Genomic DNA, 16,308 nt, shown 5'->3' with positions numbered 1-16,308 from the left:
TAGGCCTAAATTATGTACTCTTAGTAAACGTCCATAAAATGTGTACCTTTAAATGCAAAGTGTACCTTTGGTTTTTGGACCATTTTTGATTGTTTTTATCCTAGTAAATGTACTATAATGTAAATATATCGTTACAATGCATTCAAACTAACCTGTTAAATTTTTATTTCAAAAGTTGGTCATGTTTTTGAGATACTGCAAAAAATCCAGAGCAGAACATCGATACAGGAAAAATAATTCGTAATTGGAATATATACAATCTGAGAAACGTGTCTAACAGTAACTTTTCTCAGATTTAAACTTTGGGGAATAAAAACTGACATATTTTTCCGTATTTAACCACATTACTTTGAAGTGAAATGATTCTCACTATGCTTTACACTATCAGAAGCTGCTTAAGTTTCTGACCGTGTAAATTTTTAATGCCATTAATTTGAACAGTGATTACCTAACAGGAGTAGAAATAAACAGGTAACAACAAAATGTGCATTCATGTAGTGTACCTTTAACTTCCATGTAATTTTTTTGTCGATGTTAGAACTCACTCCAAAGAGCAACAGGTTTACATTCATGTAAAATCTCAATGGTGTTTTATTTTTCATTTGATCCGAGGGGATTTTGTTGACACATAAGCTTAATACTCTTGGCGGTAAACATCACGCCCAGTGCAGTGTCAGCACCCATTATTGTCATGCAAGCATATCCGTGTCTTAATCCCACATGCCTGCATGCGTGAGTACCAGACATTTCTCTAATACAGTGAATTGATGGATTTCGTGTGCAGTGGCCCAGGGGCATTCAATGTGGACGTGTCTTGTGTGAGAAGGGCTGGGATGCAATGAATTAAGCCCTGTGAGCGTGTTTCTTAGAAGAAAGTTTTTCAAGATGTTTTAAAAGCAGTTGTGGTTAATGGTGCATTGCGTTTTATGTTTGCGTGCTCATCATACATTATTGTGCATCTGTGAATGTGTGTGTGAATAGCGAGTTGGGTAACTGCCATTCCATGGTCTGTTTGCCATGGTTTGCAGGAAACTAACAATTGTGTACAGGCATAGGAATGTTTTTACTAGTGTATCATGGACTTTTCATGGAAAGAGCCGGGTGCCTACTTAGTGTATTGTTCTCGTCACTATAGTGTCATTATTATTTCCTCTGAGATGTTCTTTGTACACAATATTGTGAATGTTCTTTACAAATACACACATTTTTGCTGGTTTTTATTTTTTTTAATTTTTACTAAAATGATTTTTCCCATCGAGGGAACTCCCACAAGGATATAAACACCAAGCTGGCAATAGCAAATCTCTCTCACACAAACATTGGTTTAGCGAATATGATTATGAATTATGAATCAAGAAGATTGTGACTTCAAAAACTAGACAGGTACAATACATGTAGCTCGGTAGGATTCAAACCCACAACCTTGTGATTGCAAGTCCTGTAGTCTTTCCTGCATTTTTTTTTTTTTTTTCACATCTGCTCAGAACATTCATCATGCACGCAATACGCATTTAACTATAACAATGTTGTCAGCTTGTGGTTTGAAATCAACATGTACACACTCAGTTCCCATTGGGCTTCCTCATGTGAAGGACACCATCTTTGGGGGACGATGTTTTGACAATTCGTACATTCGGAAATCCCCTTCCAACTGTAGATGGGTGTTAACTTCCACATGTTTATGTATGACCACAACATTCTTTATTTAGCCTAGACTCCGCAAAAAAGCATTACTAAATAAGTTAGTGGACCCATACACCAGTGTTTCTTTGATCTTTTAAGATAGATTAAATACGAATTGGAAATTGAACCATGTACTTGTACTTGGGGGAAGGGTAATGTGTCCTTGGACTTATCATTCACTCATCCATGATTAAACTCTTCCTCTGTGATTGCTGACAGTGACACACACTCTACAAGTATTTCACATGTACAGTGAAGCTGCCTAGAGCTATCTTTTCCATTTAACACGTTGAGCTTGCACAGAGCTATCTTTTCCATTTTTAACACTTTGAGCTTGCACAGTACATACATACATGTAGGTGTACATATGTAAGTCTACATGTATGGTTGGACCTTTCATGCCTTCCTCTATTATAATGTCATGTGTCCAGTCCAGTCAAATGTTAACAGAGGGAAAATAGTCAGGTCCCTTTGTGGTATGATTGTAATGTTAAGTTATAGGCCTACGGTTATATGTAGTCTCAGTTACTATTTTATTGTACCTTTACACAAGGTATGTGTCAAAGATGGTTGGAGCATGGAGGTGCTCCATGATTGGAGCATGCGTAGAAAAGCGGGCATCTAAGGAATTATGTAAAGGAAACACTAGTGTGCTCAAGTTACCATTGTAGCTGAACTAACTTTCCCAAGGTAGTATCTCTAGCCCACTGTGCAAACATGTGGGTCATGTTACTCATGTTTAAGCAAGTTCCAATGCCACATGATTTACAATCAACTTGTACCCACTACACTTGGTGGGTGTCATGATATCTTCATTTGTGCAGCCTAAAGAGTCCTTGTGGACCCAAAGTTCTTAAACATAACTCACTACCTTGGCGACCTGTGGCACTTAATAGTGTGTGTGTATGTATGTGTACTTAACCATCTTGCGGTTACCGCTCTGCGTGGTGTATAGGATATGAAAATATTGGGAATCTAATCAGGGCTAGCGCTATTCCAATTACAGACTCGACCACAGAGTCTTGTTAGGCCAGAAACTCTAGAGGCTGTGTATCCATTGGTTAAATGTTTCCTTCTGACTGTTGTTTCCTACATGTTCAGTTTGCTTTGGAATACACATAGTGCATGGAGGCTTCTGATGGAAGTGACTTGGGCTGCACTGTAGATTAGTAAGGCAATCTTAAAGCATTAATGGAAGAGAAGTGAAATTATCGCCTAAAAGAGGATGCATCTTGTAAAAGTTTCATGAAATGTATGTAACATTGCAAAATTAGAAACATACAAAGTAGAAGAAAGTGCAAAGCTTGTTTTTTGTTCTTCTAATTTCACTTTTTTTTGTTTTCTTTTTTACAAACCATTCAAAAACTACAGATTTTGACAAAAATCAACATTGTTCTTCAGCAAAGGTCCACTTGTCAAATGCTAGTTAAAATGTTGACCTGAGGACCATTTAAAATTCTCTTGATGGTCCAGCTGGTGAGTTCAGTGTTGAGAAAAGATCACACATTAAATGTGGACTAGTGAAAAAGCTTGGTGACCAGTGAAACGACAAGCTAACTCGTCCCACTGACTAGTTTCTTAATTAAAAAGTTAAGGACAAATCCTGGCAATGCCAAAATGGACGTTGTCAATAATGTACTTAAGTACCTCTGTACATCTGTAGGGCCTACATGTTCACTTTTTAGGATAGAAATGGTCATGTATAATGTATGTAATGTACTGTACTATTTACAACAGATGTATTCAATTACTTTACATGTGAATGAGTTATTTTGTATACTGTACTATCGCATGTGTACAAAGCAAATACAGGTCACATGGCAAGTGTTGACTAACGTGGCATTATAATACTAATCCCATATGGTAGAGTCACTTCCACATCTTTTTAAGACGCTGACTAAACCAGAATTATTGTCAATTCTCTCTTTTATTTATTCCCCTGTGCAGTGTGCATTAGTCAACCCTCGCCAGCAGGAAGGAGAGCCCAGGAAGAAAGCTTTTCAGTTCACCACGGCAAAAGCGTGTACGTTTCTCGTTATGACTCAGTGCTGAGGGCATAGAGATCCTGACCACTGGGACCCTGGTGTATAGTGTCATCTACTATTCCTGCACCCCCAACTCGTACCATATCCGATTACTATGAATGGGTTTTGACTGCCATGCCATGAGCAGCGGCTGATGTTTTATGCAGGGTTGTCCCCTTACCCCTTACCCCAAGAGAGAGGTGCGAGTCTTCATAGCCTTGGATGTAATAAGCAATTCGAGAAACTTCTGAAGTGTGTTCTGATGACAATGTGAATCTACAGTGTTCTTGTCGTCGTACATGTATGCATAATTCGCTGATGTGTGGATATTCTCAGAGTGATGAATTGAGCTTTGCAAGTATTTGATATACCGACACACATCCAGGCTGCACACATGTAAGCTGTGCATTTGCTGATCAGAGGCATCGAACTTGAATAAAACATACATTAAGCTGCCTTGTAAAGAGACGGTGTTATTATGTAGGGCTCCTGATGTTGTACTGAGGAGAACTGCTCTACCTTCAAAACAAGTGATACATGTGTAACAGTTTCAGAATGTGATTTATGCAAATGTTATGATGTGAGGTTCATTGTTTCTTAAAGAGACTTTGGAGAGATTATAAGTGAACTCAAGAAGCTTGAACACAAACTCCATGATGGGTAGCAATCCATCGTCATTGGAGCCAGAGAGAAGGGATCATGGAGGGGGGACGAGCGGCAGTGATACATCTCCGCTCCCACCTCGAGCCAACGCGCCTGGCCCTTCCTCCTCCCCTCGCCAGCGTCAACAACAACAACAACAACCTCATTACCGTCATCATCCTCATCTCCAAGGTGATGAGGTCTTAGAGCCTCCGTCTCAGACCCCGGCACCGGTAGTCAAACAGGAGAAGAAGAAGAAGACCACTAGCCTGGCGTCTTTGAAAAAACGAATTGTACGGAAAAAGAGGACTGGCAAATCGTTGGATCATGCGCGAGCGATGCGGGAAATGGCTTCCGCATGGAACCCACTGGACGTATACTCCCTTGTTGAGGAATATGATGCCCTTGCTGCCCTCAAGGAATTAACCATACAAACCGATCTGGCACGTTCGAGCACCACGTCTTTAAAAGATGATCTATCGGACCTGTACGATTTCAAGTTCTGCTCTGACGTTGATTTCATATTCCGCGAATCGGTTTTCCCCGTTCATAGAGCCATCCTATCTTGTCGGTGTCCTTACTTCAGAAAACTCATGGCTCAGTACCCTCACTATGGAGCCAAAGTGCCGATCAAGCTGAGAGTGAGCGGTGTGAGCGTTAACACTTTCTCTGCCCTGCTGCGTTACTTGTACTCTGGAGATTTCATTGCGCAGGATTCACGATTAGACAGCCTCGACACCCTCATCCAACTTGGGGAGAAGTTCGGCACACCGAGTCCCCTGGAACACGACTTCCGTCGACTGCTCGAAACGGGAGAATTCACAGATGCTGTGCTTGTATTCTCATCTGATTTAGAATTGGACAAAACTGAAGTGACACCTGAGGCAGCTGCAGCACCGCCGATGCCGCATAGAACCAGCTCGCTAAGATGCCACCGATCAGTCCTTGCAGCTCGCTCACCGTTCTTTCGGAATCTCCTGCAGAAGAGGCAGCGGACCGGGGAGGATTCCATCGAAAGAACGTTTCATGGTCCCACGAAGATCGTGCTCGACGACTCGATCATACCAAAGAAATATGCACAGGTTTTATTGTATGCAATCTACCAGGATGTACTGGATTTGTCGTTAGTGCTGCCAGATAGTCCGAGTGTAGGGAGCTTAGGGGAGGCTCAGGCCATGGCGTCTGGGAAGGCGCCCATGAGCAGGGTAGAGATGGCTATGGAATTGTATCAGATTGCAAGATTTCTGGATTTGGGATCTATGGCACAAGGTGAGCACAAACAAACCTCATCGATAAAGGTGCAAGAAAAATTTATACAAATATTAAATGATTCTTTCATCTCATTTTGGGGATTCAGGAGATGTTTTGCTTCCCCTCTTCTTCAGTAGGTTTGAAAGTTTGCATGTTGGGAGTATATAGTTAGGTGAGGTTTGCGGTAGCACCATGTGTAGATCTCTTTTGAGTAGTGTTGGTTCTGAAAAGAACCGGTGGTTGACAACTCGACGTTTCGATCAGTATGCTCTGATCGTCCTCAGGAGCAATCAGAGCATACTGATCAAAACGTTGTGTTGTCATGAAGACATTAAGAGCATGCTGATTAAAACATTGAGTTGTCAACCACTGGTGCTGTTCAGAGCCAACACTACTCAAAAAGAGATTTACACACGGTGCTACCTCAAACCTCACCTAATCTCCTCTTCTTCCAATAAAGCCTGAACATTACGCCATAGTTTGTAACAAAAATTCCAAGGTGACTATCATGGGTTCAGTTCATGCTTAGAAATTCCTTACTTTATATTTTCTATGACTGTTGTAGCAGTAAATATTCGATAGCAAATTGTAAAGTAAAGCTTGTTCGGATGCAGTCACAAACAACCTGGTAATCTATATCTGCTAAGCAACATTTTGTCAAACTTAACTTAACATTTGGCGTAATGATCCGGTAATAACACCTCATTAATTTACCATAGGTTTGGTTTTGTTTAGCACTTCAATTTAAAGCACAGAACTTGTAAAACAAAGTATCACTAAATCAGCGAGTGCATAACATGTACAGTTGGTCTTTGTGCATATGGAGTTGTTAACAACGAAGAAGCACTTACATGTAGATACATGTAATCATTATCAAGTTAATGGTCTTATTTTACAAAATTTTATAATAACACCTTTTCAACAAAATTAAACCACTCGATTTAATAGGGTTCTGTCTAAATTGGTGGCTACGGCCATGCATAGATCGCATGCATTGAGGTAGCCACAATGTCTTAGTATTTCCTTACATTGCTTCATTCAATCCATTTCAGCTTGTGAGGACACCCTGGCCAACGCTCTCTGTGCAGAGAACCTGGTCTCCATTCTCAACTGGAGCTCCGAGCCTCACGGCTCCCGCTGGGTCCACAGGCAGGCCATGCACTTCCTCAGGGAAGAGTTCTCCAATATCATCGCCTCACCGGTGCTCTTTGATCTCAGTAAGAGCCTGCTGAAGAAAGCCATCAAGTCAGATTTCCTGCAGGTGGGTTTGAGTTGGTAGTGGGGGGAGAAATGGGTTTGGTTTTTTTTGGGGGAGGAACAGTAAGGTTTCAGCCAGGATTTGGTGAAAGGGTGTCCTAATTTGATCCAAATTTTAGGCCCGGGTGTCCAAATTGTTCACCAACAATACATACACAAAAATGACAAAAACAGGGTTTCCAAATTTAAAAACAGGGTTTGAAAAAGACACCCAGACGCCCCTCTGGCTAACACACTATTGGGGGGGGGGGTGAGTGGGAGTGCCACATGCTGCTTTGTTAAAACTGCTTTGGACTTAGGAGGTGATTTGTTGTCCGCCCTTTTTCAGTTGAATAGGTTTGCATTTGTTTTCTTGATGATATCCTTAACTAGAATGAGATAGGGGGGTTGGGGTACTACTTCCTTCTTCTACACATGTATTTAAATCTCCTCACAACATTTTGTATTTCATTGTTACATGTATGTGTTTATTAAGTGCAGATTGTATGTCATGCTTTGTTAAACATTTTGAAACAGCTTGATCATGAACACACTTTTAAATAAACTTTTAAATGGAACTTCAAATGAATATCAACGGCAACAATTTTTTTCGAAGTGTTCAATGTGAAAAAATGAGGTTTGCGTAGGTGGTTATTTTTTCCAGTGTTAAGTACAAACACATAATGATAATTTTTGTTCTAACATCTGTTGTGTGGTTACATTGTATGTCTTTAGGCAAGCGAGGCAGAGGTGCTGAAAGCCGTCGTGAAGTGGGGCGAGCATCAGCTCATTAGGAGAATGGAAGACAGGGGTAAGTGCTCATGTTACCTCCAGAGGAAATAAATATATTCATCACAAGGAAGAGAGAAGCACTTCCCACTAAGCTTAAGGGGAAAAATATCATTCCCAAAGTGAGCTGTACTTGCGGGAAATGATTATGTCCAGCAATTTTGCACAGCAAAGTATTTAGACTGAAAAACCGACATGTGACATAGACGTTATCGCAAATACTCGGTACGTGCATGTTAGGTGTGGAATAAGGTGCATGCTGGTCTAGCTAGTGGTCAACTTTGATCGCTACAAGATGTGCATCCACCTCATTCAACAGTTAGCGATTGCGCAATTGGTATTTGCGAAAATGTCTATGGTATTTTGGCTGGTAACCTTGTTCTGGTTAGCATTATTTTTCTGAGTCACTTTTTGTGCCTAAGCAGCTATATGAAATTGGGCCCTCAAAAGGGAGAAACTTTCATTCATGTAAAATGAATTTTTATCTTTCCAGAGCCAAATTTAGTAAGCAATACCCAGCACAGCGTCAGCCGCAAGGGCATCAAGAGGCGTGACCTGGACAACCGTGAACTCCGCGAGATCATCAGCGACCTCCTACCACTGGTGCGCTTAGATCACATCATCCCACGCAGTCACGAGGCGCTCGCCAGCGCAGTCAAGCGAGGGCTCATTCCAACTCCTCCGTCGCATATGCTGCCTGGTGACGATCAGACATCTCAACATAATCTGTGGATATCCGGGAAGCGAAGGCGCTCCAAGCCTCGTCCGAGGCTGTTCACTCCCTATGTAGAGGAGGCAAAGGTACATGACTCTCTGTAATTGGCGGTTTGTCCACTGTTAGTTTGGTCAATAAATACAATACAGTTGTTTCTTCTATTAGCCTCTTACCAAGAGTGGCTTTAAGCTTTGTTTGGGCAACTTTCATAAACAAATGTATTAAAAATATGTATTTTAAAGGCTTGTATGACAATGGGAGAGTAGTCTGATCGATCCCTTTAAGAATTATGTTAGTCACATTGTAGTGTAAACAGAAACCTAAAATGCTTGATAATATTGTTGAGCTACTTCGGTGCACTTGATTGAGACATAAGAAGAAAAGAAAATTTACAGAGTGCTTCACTGTACTGAAACCAAACTGTAATTACTTTTATCTCATTGAGAAAAACAGAATTAACTGTTACAAACTGCTTACCAACCAAAAGGACACTTAGTTATCTGTTCATGTTTGTTGTGTTGTCATTTAGCCTTCGAGAAAGACTCTGCTAGGGTCGAAACGTCAGGCCATTACCTATTTTTTGCTTCTATCTTGTGTCATACAGAGTATCCTAGAAGAGCAGATGGTATCCGATGTTGACTCGGTGAGGCTTCGTCGGATGCGCATGTCGTACGTCCCCGACGCCCTCTACATGCTGGAAGAGCGAGGGGAGTGCTCGTCAGAGGGTCACATGAATCGCTCCCAGTCCTGCCCGCCATCCCTCATCAAGAGCTCCTTCCCAAGTAAGTATAGTCAAAGTCTCCATCGATACCTCAAAGGGAAGGTATACGTTTGGTAATCACTCTTTAAATGAATGGCAATAAAAACTGTTGGTTGGAAGCCTACAGCAGCTTTTGATAGTACAAAGCATTTGTAGCAACCTTTAAAGGAACACGTTGCCTTGGATCGGTCAAGTTGGTCTTTGAAAAGCGTTTGTAACCGTTTTTTATAAAATGCATATGGGTAGAAAGATGTTGTAAAAGTAGAATACAATGATCCACACAAACATGCCTCGAAATTGCGTGGTTTTCATTTTACCTCGTCGACTAACACGTCGGCCATTTATGGGGGTCAAAATGTTGACTCCCATAAATGGCCGACCATGTTAGTTCGCACAGTAGAAGGAAAACCACGCAATTTCGAGACAAACTTGTGTGGGTCATTGTATTCTACTTTTAAAACATCTTTCCAACCATATGCATTTTATAAAAAACGGTTACAAACACTTTTCAAAGACCAACTCGTCCGATCCAAGGCAACGTGTTCCTTTAACTTTGAGGTAATGTGGTTATGTAAAAAGATATCAGATTTATGGCCAAAAATTTAAATCTGAGAAGCAATACTGTTAGTAACTTTTCTCAGATTATGTCTCCTCTAATAATTAGGGATTATTCTTCCTACTTGGACATATTGGCTCCAGATTTTTGGCAGCAGCTCAAAATCTAAAACAATTGTAAACATCTACATAGGAACAATCAAACAGTTCTGAAAACTAAAGGTGCACTTTTTCTTTAAGTGACTTAAGTAGAGTTTAGAGCAGGCCTGTGAATTATAAGATCTCTGTTTTAGACGTCTGTTTCACTGACTTTTCCTTTCCTTTTGAATACTTTGACAGATTTAAACTAGCAAGCAATGGGTAGAAAAAACATGTAGCTGTGTTGTTTCTAACGCCCTATTTATTTCCTATTAGTCATTCAGCGAGCCAACATTCATCTCTGTACTTGCTTTTCTCAAAACAACAATGTTTTGTGTTTGTCTGTTTGCCATGGAAGGGCCGCTGAAAAGTTCAGGGGGGTTAAACTCAAAACTGTGATCCATTTGTCTGGATTTTGTACAATCACACTCAGTATAGTCTCATGAAATCAAAATAAGGTTGTTAGTTGGCCCACCGCTTGCACCACTGTATGCACTCGGGACTTGTACATACCCGTTTGTTATTCACTATTGTTTCTTTATATTTTTACCTTAAAGTCTGCAGTGCGTAAAGTCTATAGGGACATTTGTATCCGAACGATGGCCATTTGCCAACACTATTTCCGTCTCAGTGCTCCTCTGCATAACATGTAGCAGACCAATGTCCTCATTGTTTGCTGTTTTATGTGTCTGTCCTCATGTTTATGTATGTTTCTACTTTTCTTTACAACTTTTTACTTCCTGTTTCTATACTCGAGCAGCTCTTTAGCTAGCCGCGCTCCAGTGAACCACATGTAATATACATGTATGTAACGGTATAGTTCCATGATTTCAGCTGCGTTCAGCTCCATTAATTTATTGATTCTAATCCTCACAGTTCAGTTTGGAGTGTATAACATACATGTAAGTAAACACTGGGATACTCTCAAGTGAAAGTTAGATGGCGGGTGACAATTGGCCAACCAAACCATGCACAGCGCCCTCTCTAGGTGATAGTGTAGGCCATGAATACTTTTTTCCTCAAATTTAAACTATTTGTTTATCACTTACATCTAGATTACATTTGTAGGTTATTTAGTAAAACAAATTGCTTTGAAGCAAATGTTTGGGTAAACAAATTACATCAAACTGGATTAATAATGACATTTTAGATGAACTACAAATGAAATGGTACAGGTGAAAACAACAGGATGTTTGCCGCCCAGCCAGGTACTTGGTTCTCCTTAGTCACCCATCTTTTCATGACAGCGCCCTCTGTTGTCATCAGGAGGCAGATGTTTGTTTCTTTCCTGTGAAGTTGATCTTGGGCGTTAGAATTATAAGATTTGTGTCTCTCCCAAAGTTTTCTCTACTATTTATATGTTTATTAACCCCAAAAATTCCAAAACACATCAAAATTTGTTCCCTTAGGTTCTACCCGAGTATGAACCTTTATGGTCCAACAATGTACTTGCTTTATTCTTGCTGTAAAAACGGGGGAAATGATATAGGTTTTGCTGAACGCAGCTACATGAAAATTACCTTATCGTGGATAGGGCAATGGTAATCATGGACAGTGTTACATGTAGTTGTACATACATTATACCTGGGGCAAATTTCATAGAGCTGCTTAAGCACAAAAAGTAGCTAAGCATAACAAAATTATACTTACAAAAATAAGAATTTCTGCCAAACTATCATATCACATATATAATATGTACATGGTATCCTACTTGTTTTGCTGAGCACAAAATTGCTATGCTTATTTCTATGCTTGAGCATCTTTGAAATTGGACCCAGGCCCTATTTTTGTAGAGCTGCTTAAGCAGAAAATATTGCTGAACAATTCCCTGCTTTGCAAAAATAAGCAAGGGAACCATTTACAAATGGTACATGGTAAATGGCATTTTGCCAGGCCTCATTCTAGTAAGCATAGTTTTGTTTTGCTTAATTTTTTTTTTTTTTTTTTGCTTAAGCAGCTTCGTAAAATTGGGCCCAGGTCAAGATTAGGATTTGTTTTCCTTAGTAAGATCGAAAGACTTCTAAGTTAAGACCGTACATTAAGACTGCTTGAAATATGATCAAGGATCGCTTTAACTGAAATCCTATGATTAATTATCTGCAAGGCCTTGGACTTAATACTGGATAATCCATCACTATTAAAATTAATCAAATTCTGCTGCAAAGATTTATGATCACTTTATTACTGTCCATTAGTCAAGACAGCACAGCACAGTCAAGATATGTAGGTTTGCATTTGGTTCATTTAGTCGCCAAGGTAGAGGGGCAATATCATGAAGACACGATGATGATGATGATTGTTGGTATGATTGTATCTTTCTGGTAATCAAACAAAGGGACCCTCAAAAGTGACTATAGTACTGTGACCTGTAGGCTTGTAGATTCTTGTTTGTCAATGAAGAAATAAATGTCAGCTTTAGGGCCAATGATTTGCCGTTTCAGATGGTTGTAGGTTTCAATCAAATTAAACAAGTCATTGATTTCAACTATTTCATTCTGGTAATGTAAAAAGAGACCCTCAAAAGTGACTATAGTACTGTGACCTGTAGGCTTGTAGATTCTTGTTTGTCAATGAAGAAATGTCAGCTTTAGGGCCAATGATTTGCCGTTTCAGATGGTTGTAGGTTTCAATCAAATTAAACAAGTCATTGATTTCAATTATTTCATTCTGGTAATGAAAAAAAGGGACCCTCAAAAGTGACTAAAGTACTGTGACTTGTAGGCTTATAGATTTGTGTGCTAAGAAGTCAATGAAGACACTTCACTTGCCACTTCACAGGGTTGTAGGTTTCAGGATAACATTAAACAAGTCATTGATTTCAATTTGGACTGGAAATGATCTGTCAGTGGTGCCATTGACAACAAAGTGTTTTTAGTTTAAAGCCATTTGGCAATTCGTTTGGGGTGGGGGTGCATTTTGCCAGAATAGAAAATCATTGGATTAACAGATTTAGATGCGAAAGGAAACCCTAAATAGGGTACCACCTTTATAATCTGGCAGGGACTAAAAACATCCACATACAAGGCTCCAGGTCTGAGGTGGGATTCGAAGCTGGTTCTCAGAGGTGTGAATGTGTATTCTGTAAAATGGTCCTGTTTTTAAGATAATAATGGCACACTGCAGAATAGGTTAAGAGAACAAAAGACAGCTTTTTTTATTAAAGGGATCAACATTTGTTACAGTGTGTCCTATTTGTCTGACTAGTAATCTGATCACAAGAGTTTATACACATGTACCAAACTCCCTTGGTTATTACGACTCCATGTGATTAATACTGCAGCTAAGGGTTATGATGATAATAATAATAAACTATACTTGTAAAGCGCCTTGCCCTTACATCCATGACTGAACCCTAAGGCGCTGTACAAATTAAAACAGCACCAAACAAGAGGAGGCAATAATAATCAAAGATGCACTCTAACATGTGCCTCAAATTACATTGACCACAGTGCAATATTTTCTCTGAATAACTTTCATGACTTCAAGCATTAAAATATATTTTTTCATATTTCATAACTTCAACACTAAAAAAATCAATCAGAAAAACAGATTTTTGATTACTGAGGTTAATGTTAAGGTGAGTTACAGTGGAATTACCCTGAGAATCTACCTGAGTACTTTACTATCAATAGAGGGCGCTGTCACTGAAACCCATTAATGATCGTCTGGAAAGCTAAATATAGACACAGCAGATTGAGGAAGGGTGGAATATTCCATTAGTTGTTGTGATTGTCGATGGACTGGTTCATGCTGGTTTCATGAACACACCGGTTAGCACTGGATCGGTGGCTTAGTAGACTTGATTCAAGTCCCTTTCTCATACTAGGTCCCTTACACATGCATTGGCGAGCAACCACAGTACAGACATAAACATTATAATACCAGTGCACCCTCGTAAGAAAAATGTAGCTATTAAACAAGTTGGGAAATGTAGGACACATAACAACAGTTTTCTGACGGTGAGGCAAGGCAGGAACCTTGCATGGGATTGGGACTTGAATCAAGTCTAGTGGCAGAGGCACTGTCAACAACTCATTAAACAGGCTTTCTTTTCGGAAGCATTGACGTACATTTGAGGATGTTCCAGTGTGGCCTAAGTTGGGACTTGAATCAAGTCTAGTGGCAGAGGCACTGTGAACGACTCGTTGAACAGGCTTTCCTTTCAGAAGCAGTGACGTACAATGTATATTCTAGGATGTTCTAGTGTAGCCTACGTGGTGTTGTTGTTGGGGTTCAATGTGGCTGGGATTGTCCTTCAGTGTATTATTGAAATGTAGTCGATCGGAAAACTGATTAAAGTTGTGGTGGTGCCACATGTGGCGTACAGATCTCGGGCTCGGAGGAAGTATTTCTAGCTACTCTTGGAATTGCCCTTTTTTTTTTTTTTTATATTTTGATAAAATGAGGTTATTTTAAAAAGCACCTTGATCAGATTAATAGTTAGTCAGCAAATCTGATTTGGAATGATTTGATTTCGATCTCTGATTTGATTATACGTTTGAACTTTTTCTTCTCTATGTATATGTCGTGTGTAGTGTGTTAACCAGGCGGCCAGACCTTAACTCTGTTTTCCACTTCCTTTAAAAATAACTCAAATAATTTATTAAAATTATACAAAGTGCATGCAGTACTAAGATGATAGTATGCCTCATATAAGATTCTTACAAAAATAAGTGCAATCAACGTTGGTATTACATAGTTATAACTCGGAGGGTAGACTGTATCTATGGATCACTGTTGAAGAGCCGTTGTCCTTAAATGTGAACTGTAAACCACAACAATATAATTCATATTTTGTATGGACACTCCTTTCTTTGATATTTCCTTTGGAGAAACACAGACCGCAGTCAAGGCAAATTTAAATTTAAACACTGACTTTCCAAACCTTATTTTGGTCAAATCTTGAATTTAAGTGTGGTTATTAAAATGCCATGTGGTGTTTTGTAACCAATACGAAATATGGGTTATCCGATAGATACAAATGTGTTATAAACATTATGCAGTCCAGGGGCTAGAACATTTAAAAATTTGAAGAATCCATTACACTCTGTGATATTATGTTGATTGAGTTCTTTCCTTGAACATTGAAGGTTTTAAAAAATAACAGTTATTTATTTAACTGTTAAAAAAATACAAGACTAAAAAGACAGAAAACAAGGAAAGAAAATGGAAAAATTGGCATCAGAACTCATCTATTCATCATTTATCACTAGTTCTTTCATTTGTATTTCTTTTCCTTATATATTTGTACCTTTCCAGGGCATAGGGACTTATTATGCGATGCTATACAAATGTAGTTTGTTAGTATTATTATTAACCAGCAATTCTTCAAACTGCTTGTAATTTCAGCACTTGATGAGTCCACAGTGAAAGCCATGCTCGGTCGCGAGAAGGACCTCCACCGTTGCAGCGGCACCCAGCGAGCCTACAGTCTGCGCTGCATCGACAGCATCGCGGTAGCCCGTCAGATCCAGACGCGCATTGTACGCGAGTACGGACTCCCCGACGAGGCCATCGAAATCTTTGCCACCATTCCTCAGGAGTACGGGGAGAGGAGCGAGACTGATAACGACACGGAAGTGTTTGGAAGGATGTGGAATGAGCCCCCGGATCTGCAGCTGCAGAGTGAACCATCTGAGTCTCCACAGGTAGGCAGACAATTCATTGTTTTTGGCCCTGGGCCCAATTTCATAAAGCGTGTAAGCACAAAAACCTGTTAAGCACAGGAAAATCTTGCTTAGTAAAAAAAAGTTATCAGCCAACATTTCATCAAATTTACACTGTTGGGACTGGTGCCCCACTTATTTTGTGCTTAGCAGAGAAATTCAAGCAGTATTTTCTGCTAAACAGCTTTATTGGGCACTGGAAGCATCAGTGCTTGAATTTGACAGTGGATTGCAGGCCCCAAGGCCAGTGATTTTAGCCCCTGACGAGTAAACTCATGACCTGACAAGTTCAGCTGTCTTGTGTTTTTAAATTGAATAGTGACACCTCGCTGTGTAATATCTGAAAGAAATTATGCTCAAATGTTGACTTTGAGTCTGGTAATCCATGAGTTTCAAAATATACTAACCAATAACACAATTGAGAAAACTATGTTAAGCTCCGTATAAATCTATTTCTTATGAAAACTTTGGTCTTGTAAAATAAGTCCTGATCTAGTAAAAACAGTTGTCTGTGGAATTTTATGCCAAAGTCGAGCCACTAACACGAAGCATTTTATACTTGAAACTTGGACGTATACAGGAATACTTTGGTAAAACAAGAGATTGTCTCCAGGAAAACTGCCCAGTTGTTACATAAACTCTTGGAGATTGAGCAGAACTGGTTGCCTGTTGTGTCATGGTTGTTACTTTCTGTTAACATGCCATTTACACATACACATATCCGTTCCAAGGTTAACAGTCTATGTATGTATGAAGAAAAATCCTTCTCACTTGCCCAATAAATCCACAGTAACAACTACTTGTTGGTGCAACACAGATGAATAGAGCTATATTGTAAGCCCCCTGCCC

General features: G+C 39.7%; 1 protein-coding gene across 1 annotated transcript in view; it reads left to right on the top strand.

The window, feature by feature from the left end:
• LOC139946712 (BTB/POZ domain-containing protein 7-like) overlaps positions 1-16,308 on the top strand; it is a 47,693-nt gene that overhangs the window by 15,048 nt on the left and 16,337 nt on the right. Inside the window, exons 2-7 of the mRNA XM_071944368.1 lie at positions 3,631-5,618; positions 6,653-6,861; positions 7,572-7,647; positions 8,119-8,426; positions 8,945-9,122; positions 15,143-15,441. Coding sequence (XP_071800469.1) covers positions 4,361-5,618; positions 6,653-6,861; positions 7,572-7,647; positions 8,119-8,426; positions 8,945-9,122; positions 15,143-15,441 — 2,328 coding nt within the window. The 5' untranslated portion in view covers positions 3,631-4,360. The remainder of the gene's footprint in view (positions 1-3,630; positions 5,619-6,652; positions 6,862-7,571; positions 7,648-8,118; positions 8,427-8,944; positions 9,123-15,142; positions 15,442-16,308) is intronic.

This window comes from Asterias amurensis, chromosome 1 (assembly GCF_032118995.1).
Source record: "Asterias amurensis chromosome 1, ASM3211899v1".
Taxonomy (NCBI): domain Eukaryota; kingdom Metazoa; phylum Echinodermata; class Asteroidea; order Forcipulatida; family Asteriidae; genus Asterias; species Asterias amurensis.
This window is presented reverse-complemented; position numbering and strand designations above follow the sequence as displayed.